Source organism: Ostrea edulis, chromosome 2, assembly GCF_947568905.1.
Source record: "Ostrea edulis chromosome 2, xbOstEdul1.1, whole genome shotgun sequence".
Lineage (NCBI taxonomy): Eukaryota > Metazoa > Mollusca > Bivalvia > Ostreida > Ostreidae > Ostrea > Ostrea edulis.
In genome coordinates, this window is record NC_079165.1 from 41,496,899 (window position 1) to 41,509,403 (window position 12,505).

Consider the following 12,505-nt stretch of genomic DNA (forward strand, 5'->3'; position numbering starts at 1 on the left):
TATTCAAGTACCGTAATGCAGTATAAATTAATTCCATTAACAATTTATTCTATCAAAATAAGTTTTTTTTTATAATTTGTCCAGTTACAGAACTGCGCTTAAACTGAGGATATAATCTCCAGAATTCTTCTTATATGTGTTATGTTAGGTTGAAATGACAGAGACATCTATTTTGGAGATGTTTAACATCGATGTCGTCATATACCTCAGCCCTGATGCCGCGGACATGTTGGAAGATTTAGACAAGGACAAGGTGTATGTTATCGGTGGAATTGTGGACGAGAGCGTCACCAAGGTACAACCACGTCAATTACAACAGTCGCACAATATTAGATTCAATTATTAGATTACCAGGTTTGATAATAGTAATTATAATTTTTTTAGTAGATTTACAAGATATTGACGGTCATACGCGAAGGATATGACATAAGAAAGAAATATACAACAATGAGGATTTTATTCCGCAAACTAATCACTGGCAATGGTGTAGCCGAAATAAGGAATCGATTTCTGTTAAGTGACATTTTTGGTTTCGTTACAAGTTTCCTTTTTCTGCTGTCTTCCAAACCACAAGAGGCTTTTCGGCTTGATTCTCCAATATGAACTGCAAACGATTTCCCTGGTACCAATTAGTATTGTAATGACTGACACCGCGGACTACTAATGCTGCCTGCTGCATTCTATCGAAGGATGCTCCTGACCGCAGCCCCTTCATTTGATATACGTACATTCCAGTCTTATTTTCTGTAGTAAAACTTCAATTCTACAGGCTATTATAGCCTATATAGGACTTGTCTTTCTGCTGGCAACATGATGACAAACTAACCAATCACGTTCAAATAAAGCAGCCAAGGTTGTTCGATTGCTGTTGCATCAAATGCACACTGAGTGTTATGGAAATTTAAATTTACAAAGGCACATTCAAAACACAATTGCTCCCTACCGGTAGAAAATATAAACGCAAAGAGTAGATATAATTATCATTTTAAAATGACGTCATATTTTAGGATCGCACGTGATTTGTCTACTCAACACGTGACATCCATACCAACGTGATTAAATGAGCGCTGTGATATGGATATTGCTTAGAATATGCTCGTAGGAAGCAATGTTAGGTAGTTGATGGGTGGAAAACATACTCTTGGACAATTGTTTAGAGGTTTTCAGTGATTTTACTAAAGAAAATCCGAAAAAGTGGGGTGGACCTCTCAGGCTCTCATTCCAACAGGCCTGTAGATTTGCATGCTGTATAATTCTAGATACAATAAAATACTAGTTGCAATATGTATGTTATACTGACAAGTACATAATTATTTCATTGTAATTTTGATTTCGCGGTTTTGATCTGCAAGAAAATAGCGAAAATCAAAACTGCAGCAAAATTTAAATACATGTACTATTGAATTATTTTATAAGGAGCCTTTTTGTACTAAGTTTAGGAGGAGACAGGGGTGTGTGGTTTTACCGTACATTATTTTCATTATCTGAAAACGAATTTACCTAAAATTCTCATCCTCCCAAAATCCGCGATACGGTATTGATTGGACGTCAGTGTGGAGAGACGCACTAGAGGTCAAATTCGTCATAAACTTGGTATGAAATATCTTCATGTTTATGATTTACGGTCGGCATGTCGTCCAATATACCAAAATGGGAATGAAACCATTGTTTTTATTTACGGTCTACTAGCGTACATGGGTTTGAACAATGGCCGTACCCTATCCATAAATACAACGGTGTCCCAGTTTCCAAGAAATCTTACTCGATCGCGAACGCTTTAGAACCTCGTTTTCTTTTTGTAGGGATAAATTCATTTTGGAGAATAAAACCTATCCAACTGCTTGAGTTGTTCAATATACCTACTGTGTATGTATTTTGTATATCGGAACATCTCAGATAACGCCTATTGATTCCAATAAAATGCTGAATGAGTCAAATAAATGCAGGAACACAGTATTAATTAAATCATCTGTATTCACGGGCAGAACATATGAGAAGCTGAAATTGGTTTTCAGCTATTTTGTAATTGATCATTGCATACTTTTCATTTTCTGCCACGTTCCTTGTGATCCAGTAGTTCGTTGATTTCGACTGGTAAATTACCCCCATTGCTTCCTCACTGCGCTTTAAATATTTGAATATTCTGTTGCAAAAAAAGTAAACGTTGCGTTAAACATTTTCATTTCATTCGTATACATCGCATGCCTCATTGTTGGTCGTCAGCTGTCAATATATTGTAACGAGTTTTATGGAGAAAGACTTCAAACATAGTTATAAGAATTCTGCCGGCGTATCTTTCTCCAGCTGATAAGATTTAGACGAATCTATTTAATCAATCCCCATAGTTCGCATTGTTTGAAGTTAACCCAAATCTTCGTATTATGAAAGGCCTTGAATACCTAATTGCTCAAGAATCAAAACTAAGATCCAGTATTAATGAAGCGGACCGTTACGTATTTTTTGAGCTTCTTTATATATATATTCATATTTTCCCTGCTTTGAACGCCCTTGATATTGTGTTTTCTAGAATCTAAGCAAACAGAAAGCCGAGGTGTCTAACATCCAAGCCTTCCGACTTCCTATTGAACGATATATGAAGAAGAAAGATCAAATGCATTTCTCACAAGTTTTAGCTATCAACCAAGGTAAATAAAACACTTTATTTAGTTCAAAACTTGTATGTACCATACCGCGCAGTACTGTGTCTCTTGTAAAGATATGGACATTGACAACCTGTGAATGCAGTGCATTGTACTTTGCAAAGTCAGTCACGGTGAATCACTTACTGTCCGTAACATGGTTACGGTAACACGTGGTTTTTCCCGGTCAGTACTGCATTCATTATTTATGTAATTTGATGTGTAACATCTATGTAACAGAAAACCCGGTGAAATGGCTGCAATCAATATTTGCAGGGTATATATACATACATTATTTAATCCAGGCAGCCATCAATATGGCACCTATTTTCTCACGGTAGAATATATCAGAAGGCCTCCTAAACTCTTGTTGTCGGTCAACCGTAGTAAATGCAGGCCTCTATTACTTAATTTACCTTCAACAAGAAGTTCTTTTGATTTCCTATCTTTGTATTACATCTGTGCTATTGACATGGAATGTTTTGTCTGAAATACCTACATTTACGTATCCGTGCGATCGGACATTTAATATCACGATGAAGTCTAGGCATAATGGAAAGGGCTTGTACAGTGCGTTTCTGTTTGAAGTGTTTCTCTAAAATGAAATTTCATCATTATTCTTTCAGTTTTTGAAATATTAGTGACGTATCTTTCCTCAAGAGACTGGAAAACTGCACTCAGCAAGGGCGTACCAGAGAGAAAGGGTTATGTTCTGAGAGAATGACAAATTAAATGTTTTTTAATATCATTTGAGTGATTGTCACCATCTATTTCTTCATAGTCTTTGAAACATATCCCAATGTTGTTTTCATTTCTTTATCAATTTCCCCTCTGGCTACACGGGCAACAAACGGAGAGAAACTAACGCGTACGATCTCTAGTTGACAACATGCAAATTACAGAGGGGAAACCGACAGCTAACCTCAATCCTTGTGGTTTAATATGAATTGTATGTGTTCTTTATTCGTCTGTCAGGTTTCGCCAGGGCTAGTAAAGTTGTTGAATTTTTTTCTATTAAAACGCAAAGTCGCGTTTTTCAATTAATATTGGTACAATGGTCCATGATATTTAAACTTTGGGTTTCTGTAAGGAAAACCGATGCTCTTCATCTAGAATTTCACTCGCATAGCAAAAGTTTTCTTACCGGGGGCAATTTGTGTATTGCATGTGGTATGCTAGAACACGTACCTACACACCACGCATTGAGACCGGCATAATGAATTATATCAACTGTCACGTTAAACAAGTTTTATTCAGTTTCGTTCAATTATAAAACTTAACAATCTGTGAAATTACATGATTTGGTAATATCGTATCACTGAGTTTATCAATTTTGATAAAAAATATTTCATATAATATCCTTTATATTTTTCACAATATATAAATCACAATATTTTTAAGCAGCCATCAATCGCCCTTTGAATTACGTTTTAAAAATATATAAAATACGTTTTTTCAAATAATTCACTGATAAACAAAAAACGAGACAAAAATCATCCTCACTGATTCACATTTTCATAATATAAAAATCCCCACAACAAAATCATGTACAACATATGACAATAGATACAAGTCGCGCACGGTTTCTCAAATAAATATAAAAAAACCCATTTTCTTCTGTTTTTTATTACCTATACCATACTGATGTCTGGTGTTAAGAAAGAAGAAACAAACTCCCCGGGGGCCTTAGCATCTGTCAGGAGAATTGACCTTAGGTGAAAAACTACATTACACATACACAGAAAACAGATCGACACAAACATAATCAAGTTACACTTGATATTTCCCGTCAGCGACTGAATACTTCTGTATTCTGTAATGAAACCGAAATTGTACTATAACCATTTGTCAACAGAAAATTCACTTTTCCCCCCTTTTACATCTTTCGCTCGTTCAGAAACAGCAGAATAAAGCAAAATGTCAATGTTAGAATTGTTAGAACATGAATCATTTAACACACGTTTGCCTAATTAAAATATGATGAAATATTCATTGATTATAGAATATTTTGTGGTGCATATTGTGCAATCCCCCTATTTTCCTCTATACGATTAATAATATATGAAAAGTTCAGGTTCATCATTTATTTACAAAACCTTTCCTCGTTGTGATATAGAAAATGAAAACATCCTGCCAAACTATATCCAAGAATTTGCTTTACATAATTGAAAAGTCATAATCAGAGGAGAATGTTCTTGTGCTGGGTGGAGCGATGCGGGCTCTGATTATCTTAATTCTGACAGAATGACTGGTATGGAGATGTACTATGTATGTCACACTCGGTTGACGGTCAATACCTGAGCTACTATAAGGGCTGATAACCATCTTGTTGAAGATTAAAGAAATATTTTCTCCAGCAAGTTGATAAAAGTAACAGATGTGCGATCAAAATATAATTGCCACTAGGTAAAATCAGTCTACAAAGGTAAAAAAAAAAAAACATCATTAAAGCGAACTTTTCTTATACGGTGCCATTGTAACCTTTTATCCAGACAACATGTATCTGCTGACTCAGTGGAGCAAAAAACAATCGAACCAACTTAATCACTTAATGTGTGCATCTCTTGCTTTTGAAATTCTACAATATATGAATTTTTGTACCGGAGTCAAACTCCAAACATAGGTAAAATACAAACGATGTCGTAGGGGGGTTGGGGGGTTAAGCATAACATAACTGCGGGTCAGTAAATACTACCAACCCATACATCACACAAAATCAACCAAAAAAAAAAATAATGCAATATTACAGGTAAAACGAAGTAAGGAATTTCTCTCTTAAAATACTGAACAAAAATATCACTTTGACAAATATTTGTTAAACATGATAAAGACTAGTGTTAATGATACAGTCGACTGTTTCACCAATAAATTGCACTGTGACATAAAGTATTGTCAGTTTCAAAAAGAGAATCAAGCCGCTTATTACGAACTCCATTACAAAATAATTTCTCTGTCCAGCACACTGCCAATTGATTCACGGTCGAATCTGTCTCTTGTCTTTTTTTTCAGCCTATCATATTCACCCTGAGTTCCTATCTCTCTCTCCTTAGTTTCCAATAATGCACCAGCCATCAGCCCCGTTAGGAAAAACCATGTACAGCAGTCACCAGTTTTAAACAGTTGTTTCTGGAATATGTTATATGAAAAAATAAATAAACCAATGTAGGGGGAAAAATCAGAACAGCTCGTTACATCTCAATGCGTGAACAATAAGCAAAATAAACAAACAAAACAAAGAAGCAAAACATCATTATTTCTTTTGACAATACACTTTGTTTCATAGATTTCCATGGGTATCAAAGTTCGTGGTTTTACAAAAAATAAATATTTGGTTTTCTGATGCATAAATTCGTGTACTGTCGTCATTTTGATTTTTCCTCTTACAGGAGAACAACCTTTCTTTGGCAACTTGATTTTAAATATTCCATCATGAAAACAACGAAAATAATGTTCAACGAATGTTCATGAACCGTTCCACAGAATGCATAGACATGTATTATCAAGTGTACATCCATGCAATTCTTATGGTAAGAATGCATAAACATCACCGTTTAATTATAGCATAAGCAATATGAATCGTGTTTTGGTTACTTTTCTGTTCATACGGATACCCTGTGTATCAATAGAGAAATATGTATATTATGAAAATGCATATTAGAAACAAATCATAACTTTTAGTTTCAATATTTAAGAATCTTTGGACTATAAATTGGCCCCCTTCGTATAGATTGTGATATGGTCTAGTATTCCAATATGAAAGGCTTTGAACACCATATATTAAGACACAGGTTCCTTATATATCGTAATGTAAGATTGTGTAATATCAGGATTCAATGTTGTCAAACAAATTCCAGATGTACAAACTTGGTATATTTTCATGAGTCAATATAACGGTATCTTCATTTCAACTCTCACTATACATGTGTACGTGTGTATATATCTTGTTTAAGTTTTCGTCCATTTTGTTGCCTGATGCTTTCAGGTACTGAAATTCAAAGTGTTCATCATGTACTTAATGTATAATTATGTTTTGAGAAATAAACTGAACTTGAACAAAACAAAATATTTTTTCTTACCTTTCCTACTTTGGGAGTCGGGTACAGCTGGTTTGGGTTGTCTTGGCTTTGGCGTAGGGCGACTGGCCACCGGGGGCTTTGTGTTGGCAGTCTTTGGTTGCACATCATGAGAGTTTGGACCATCTGTGTATTCTTTATGTAGCTTATTCTCTTCCGTCAGAACTTGGTCATTTTCGACGTTTTGTGGACTAGAAACAACAGCTTCCAGTCCAGGAGGCTTGCGTTGTTTATATGGCTCATGATTTAATTCTCCGTTTGAAAAATGCTCCGTTAGTTGCATGGGAGATCTGTCCTCAATTGTCGATGAAAGCGGTGTCGTCTTTTTGAGAATTGATGGCGGAACTTTAGTATCAGATATAGGGATATGGTTAGGTCTAGTTGGTGAAGTTGTAGAAGCATTGAGGGGGGTATTTGTAGAAGGTTTCACCGGAGAAGTCTCACCACCCTTCTTATCGGTACTCTTTTCAAACATTAGTCGTAACTGTGAAAAAGGCACTATAGGTATGGGCATTAATTCTTTGGGTTTTTCTTTATTTCTGAATTTGTCACTTGGTAATGATAAACTAGTTTGGGATATGGGTGCTTTTTCGGGAGTCATTGGTAACTTAGGACCACGGAAAAACTTGGCACTAGGGGGTGTCACTCGAGTTCTAATAACAACAGGGTTTTGCTGTGATGGAGATTGACATGCAGATGAGGAGAGACTAGGCGGGTAGCCCATTGATGACATTGTTGATGTTGAGTCCCTTCTCTGTTGGGATCCATATAAACTAAAAGTACTACCACTACGTGAGACACTAGAATTCTTAAACCAATCAGGAACATTAAGTTTTTGTAGAGATTTCGACACCCGAAGTTCATGAACAGAAGGAACACGTGCGAGGTTTCCCTCCCCTTTTGCTGAGAAAACATCGTCTATGTTTGTTTCAAGGGTCTGTAAACTCTTTGACTTGGCGACATTTCTGTCTGCGAAACGACCCCGTGATGTCTTCTTGGTTTGTTTCTTGACACCCAGTTCACTCATACTGTGGGCCCTCTTGATGGAACTCTGAAAATCAAAGTCACATTCAACATCAGAATCAGGGAATATAAAAAGGGCTTCTGTGGTTTCGCCAGTATCTATATCTGTTTCAACTAGAGAAGCCATAGAACTATACCGCATCATATCCGACCCACTCACTGAAAAACTAGTGTTTAAATTGTCAATGGATTCCGTGGTATTATGAATTTCTTCGTGAATTTGAGGTGAAAACATGCAATTTTCATGCAGGGAATGCAGTTCTCTTTTTTCAAATGATTCGTCACATGAAACACGAGATGAGTACAAGCTGCTTATATGATCTATCCTTTCAATACTGGAATTTCTTAATGAATTTCGCGATGACGAGAGTTCGCGCTTTTTGTAGCGTCCAGTTTTTGGAATTGAGGTAAGTGATGCTTTGTGCGATGCAAATTTGTCTTGCATAGGACTTGGTGCCAAACATTCTTGGCTTAAAAATCTCTGTCGCATAGCAAATATTTTCTGCCTGGAAAGGGGAACATTTTTTGGAAACTCGAAAACAAAAGTCTTCCTCTCGGGTTCTGTTACTGGGGCAAGGAGGGCCGAGTCGTAGACTATTGGTTGTCTCTTCCTCGGTACTTGTTTACTTAGCTTAGCTCTCACGCCCTTTGAATCTCGACGAAACGAGGACGGTTTCTGCAAAGGTGTTCGAGCCACGCGACTTGTACCTGATCTATCCAAATATTTGTTCCAGATTTCCAGGTTTTGATCATACACGTCTTGATCAATTGGCTTAGATCGTTTCATTATGTCCAAATCGGATTCCAACACATCAGATTCTGTAGCGCCAGACATAGTGTCAACAGGTTTACTATCCGATTCTGGAATTGTTTCTACTTCAGAATTAATATGATCACAGTTAAGTGCCTCTTCTATGCAATGTAAATTCTTAACATTACTATTTGCATCTAATACTTCTTGATCTTCTGTTATTGGTGGATTGTAACGACTTTGTCTCGAGGAGTCTAATAATTCAGCGTTTTCGTTTGCAATAACATCTTTGTCTTGTGATTTGTTAGAATAAGTATGGACTGACACGTCATCGTTTGAAATGGGCAAATTTTCAATAAGAAAGTCTACAGTATCGTTATCATTGTTTGTTTTATCTGGAATTATTTCCTCGTTTTGTTCATTTTGTATATTTTCTTGTTCGTTTAAAATATTTTGTTCTTGCTCGTTAAGATCTTTTTTCGAGGCTAAATCCTCCTCTGAAATGTGCAATAGCTTGTCATCACAAGAAGGATGACTCTCTTCGCTTTCACTGATTTCATCTTCCTGATTAGTACGCTGTATTAAATTCTTGTCACGACTTTCATCTTGCTCTTCGTTGCTTGACTTGGTATATGATAGAATGTTTTCAATTTGGACAGCTGATGCATTATCTCGCGGATTGAAATCGATATTCGTTGCTGCTGTGTTGGCTTCATTAAGAAGACGTGTTTTCTCATCTATAACAATAACGTCTTCCTCGTAATGACCATCATGATTTTCTGTTTTATCGGACGCGTCCTTTTCGAGGTCCTCTGGTGGATAAGCACTCTCCGAGATAACTGGGCATTCGTTCAAAACTTCATTTGACTCGTGAATGACTAGATCTATTTCATTGATATTGTTTAAGTACTCTGCGCTGTTATCAGTATCAATGTTTCGTTCCCTTGTAAAATATCTGCTCCGATGCTCTATGCTTATGTCTTCAGTCCTAGAGAACACTAGCGACTGATTAGGACTATGCATAAGAGTCCTCAAGTCTTCACAAGGGTGTGATAATCCAGCAATGTTTAAATTGTTTACTGTTTCGAAATTCCTCAAATGTCCGTTATTCCCCACAACCATAAAGAAGGAGTCGCTATCATCCGTATCTTCACTCGAGTCGCAGTAGTCGTCTTCAAAAGGGTTATATTCTCGAGGTTCAATGTCATCGTCAAATCTGTTGTCGTACGCTAAACTTTTCCGAATTTCTTCAACGAAAGTGGGGCTCAATTGGCCATTTTCATTGGTTTTCTGTCTATCTCCCTCTTTGCGAAATTCACTTTGATCATTAATCGACTGAACAAATTCTTCATAATCCAAATCACTTGCAGTTCCCTGTTTTTTGTTTGTGGCGTGCAAATCCGTGAGTATGGTCACTTCCAAATCTTTGGGTACTTCTGCATTTAAATCTCTTTCGATAGTGTTTGCTGATTGGCTTGATATCGTGAAGTCAGATTTGCAGCTGTCCTCTGAAGAGCTTTCGACATTGTGTATGAATGCGAGGAGGCTTTTGTTGGTTGGGTCTTTGACCTTTTCACATTCGGACAAAATGGAACATGCTTGACTAGTTTGCTGATTATCCACTTTCTCTTTCGCTTTGTTTAATTCCCACGTGTTGACACTCACGACTGTCATAACCGAGGCACTACTACTACAAGTACTGCACGATTCATCAGACAGATTTTCGTCATCGTCAATTGCACACGTTCGCACAGGTAAATTGCACGTAAGTTCCGCTTCGTCTGAGTCCAAGTATGTCAGATTTTCGGGGTAATTGTTAAAAGTAATTATATCCGACTTTGAATCAAGTTCTCCGCATTCTTTGGTTTCAGTCTCGTTAACATTTAAACTCCCCTCTTGCTGTTTTTCATCGTTTGTCACAGTGGGCGTAGTTAATGCATCTGAAAATGGCTGTTTACTGCTACCTGGAAAATGTTCGGCAGTCTCTTCTTGGTTTCTTCTATCCAATCCGTTGGGAGCATTTTGCGTTTCATTACTGTTAAATCCAATTTCAGTTTCACTTTCGTCTGTCTCATCAAAATCATCGTCAGAGTCTTCCTCAATGATAGGTGCTAACGTCTGAGGAAAATATACTTGATTATCGTCAACTGGACTACAATGAAACCCCCCTTCATCACTCCCCTCTTCCTCGTCACTCTCGGCCCCCTCTTCCTCATCACTACTGTCATTAATTTGCATATCACTCTCTGATTCTTGTACTGCACTTCTGTATTCGCTATTTACATACATTTCCTCGAGCATTTCACTTGACAGTGGTGGTGAAATATCGTTACACTCTGTTGAAGAACTTTCATCGTCCTTCAACCTTTTAGCAGACGCGATAAAGTCTTTTGCTGACCGACGGGTGTGTACGGCGCCATACATGTCCTCTTCCCAACTGTATTCGGCCCAGGTAGGACTATCGTCTTCATCATCTGAAACGCAGTAGTCGTCTGGCCCCGAGCCGTCATTTGTGCCGCGTTCCGATATTACAACGTCCGAATTTGATATGGCCGGCACTTCGGCAGTGAGGCTCTGAGAGGTAGAATTACCCACAATGCGTTCATTTGCGTTGTCACATTCACCATGTTTATCGGGTTTTATCGCCGAATTTGTCAAATGTTTTGAACTGAATTTTTGTTTGGGGCGGCCATTGTCAACTTGGTTATGTTGTTCCTCCAGTAGCCTCCACGAGAACAATATAGTTACTATTGTAGCGATGGCGGCTGTCAAAAATCTCTCGAATGCCCCGTCGGTGTGGGACCCTAGTCCGGCGCCTTTCCCTATATTATCCATCATGTACCGTGTCGAGCGGATGTAAACACACCTGAGATATCCTTGGTATGTCACATTGTGTACCTTATAAACACGAGATATTTAACACGGCTTGTTCGATAAATATATGATCCATCACGCAACAAGTCTCATTCACTTTAGTACTAGGGCCAGCCAGATGTGTCCTTGTTGTCAATTTATGCTAAACACTGTCCATTTATCGCTGAATTTACACATACTACTGCAAGCTTAGTTGTCAAATATAGACCGCTGTTTGAGAATTTCTCTCCAGAAGAACAACCAATGAGATCTTGCGTTATATACACGTGGTCGGTAAATGCGATCGATAGTAAAAAAATCCATTGACTAATTTTGAGTGAATTATCGATGTATGTTATGTATAATTAGCGTGTTATCTTCGTACAACAATGATTGTAGCCATGTGTTTTCTCATGCAGTGCCCATTGTTACCTATTATCTAATGACACGTAATAACTCGAACGACCTAATTAATATTTGCGCTGGCGAAGAATACAAGCTGAGAAAATTAGCAGTAATTTTAAAAAAGGTCTAGGGAGGGAGTTAATGAGTACAAAAAGTGTCATTTCTAGAGCTTCGAAATGACAGGAACGCATGCAAATCTCAAGACCACCACCTATCTATAAGGAAATGTGTATTGTTGACGAGAAACTATCGATTGGCAAGGCAGCTGGTGCAGCAATACAACGACGTACAATAAACTATTATAAAAGTTCTGAAGCAAAAAGGCTACCGGAGACTAGGGTTAAATCACGAAACAGCCAGGACGTTTTTAATCCTCATTTAAATGTTTAGCTATTGTTCTGTATTATGTAGATGCTATGTAATATTTTTCGGTATTATTCTATTTGAAACATTCTATAAACAACGGTATATACAATGATCACGCATACCTGAACCGAAAAGAGCTTAATAAACCACATCAAATTCAGACCCCGGGCCATCCTTTTAAAAACAAACATGGACGAAAGGACTATTTTTTGTTTTACAAATACGATTTCGTGACCAAGAAATATCGCAGTGCAATGTGATGTTGATCTTGTAAATTTTTAATTTTTCGTTTCATCTCCTTTATGAAACTCGTAATAACCATGTTAAAGGGAGCACACGACGTGGTATTGACGTTACTGCCTTCAGCTATCATTCTAGCATTTACAGTGTAATAA

The 12,505-nt window shown here is 37.3% G+C and overlaps 2 protein-coding genes across 2 annotated transcripts in view; one reads left to right on the forward strand and one right to left on the reverse strand.

Annotated features, from left to right (window-relative positions):
* The window catches only part of LOC125678483 (tRNA methyltransferase 10 homolog B-like), a 22,376-nt gene extending 10,781 nt beyond the window's left edge, over positions 1-11,595 (forward strand). Inside the window, exons 5-7 of the mRNA XM_048916969.2 lie at positions 149-295; positions 2,528-2,645; positions 3,266-11,595. Of these exons, the coding sequence (XP_048772926.1) occupies positions 149-295; positions 2,528-2,645; positions 3,266-3,363 (363 nt within the window). The 3' untranslated portion in view covers positions 3,364-11,595. The remainder of the gene's footprint in view (positions 1-148; positions 296-2,527; positions 2,646-3,265) is intronic.
* Positions 3,873-11,324, reverse strand: LOC125678481 (uncharacterized). The gene is made up of 2 exons (XM_056154032.1): positions 6,716-11,324; positions 3,873-5,765 (listed from the first exon to the last, which is right to left on the reverse strand). Exons 1-2 carry the CDS (start codon positions 11,322-11,324, stop codon positions 5,752-5,754), a joined length of 4,623 nt encoding a protein of 1,540 aa, XP_056010007.1. The 3' UTR covers positions 3,873-5,751.
* Positions 11,596-12,505: the final 910 nt, after the last annotated feature.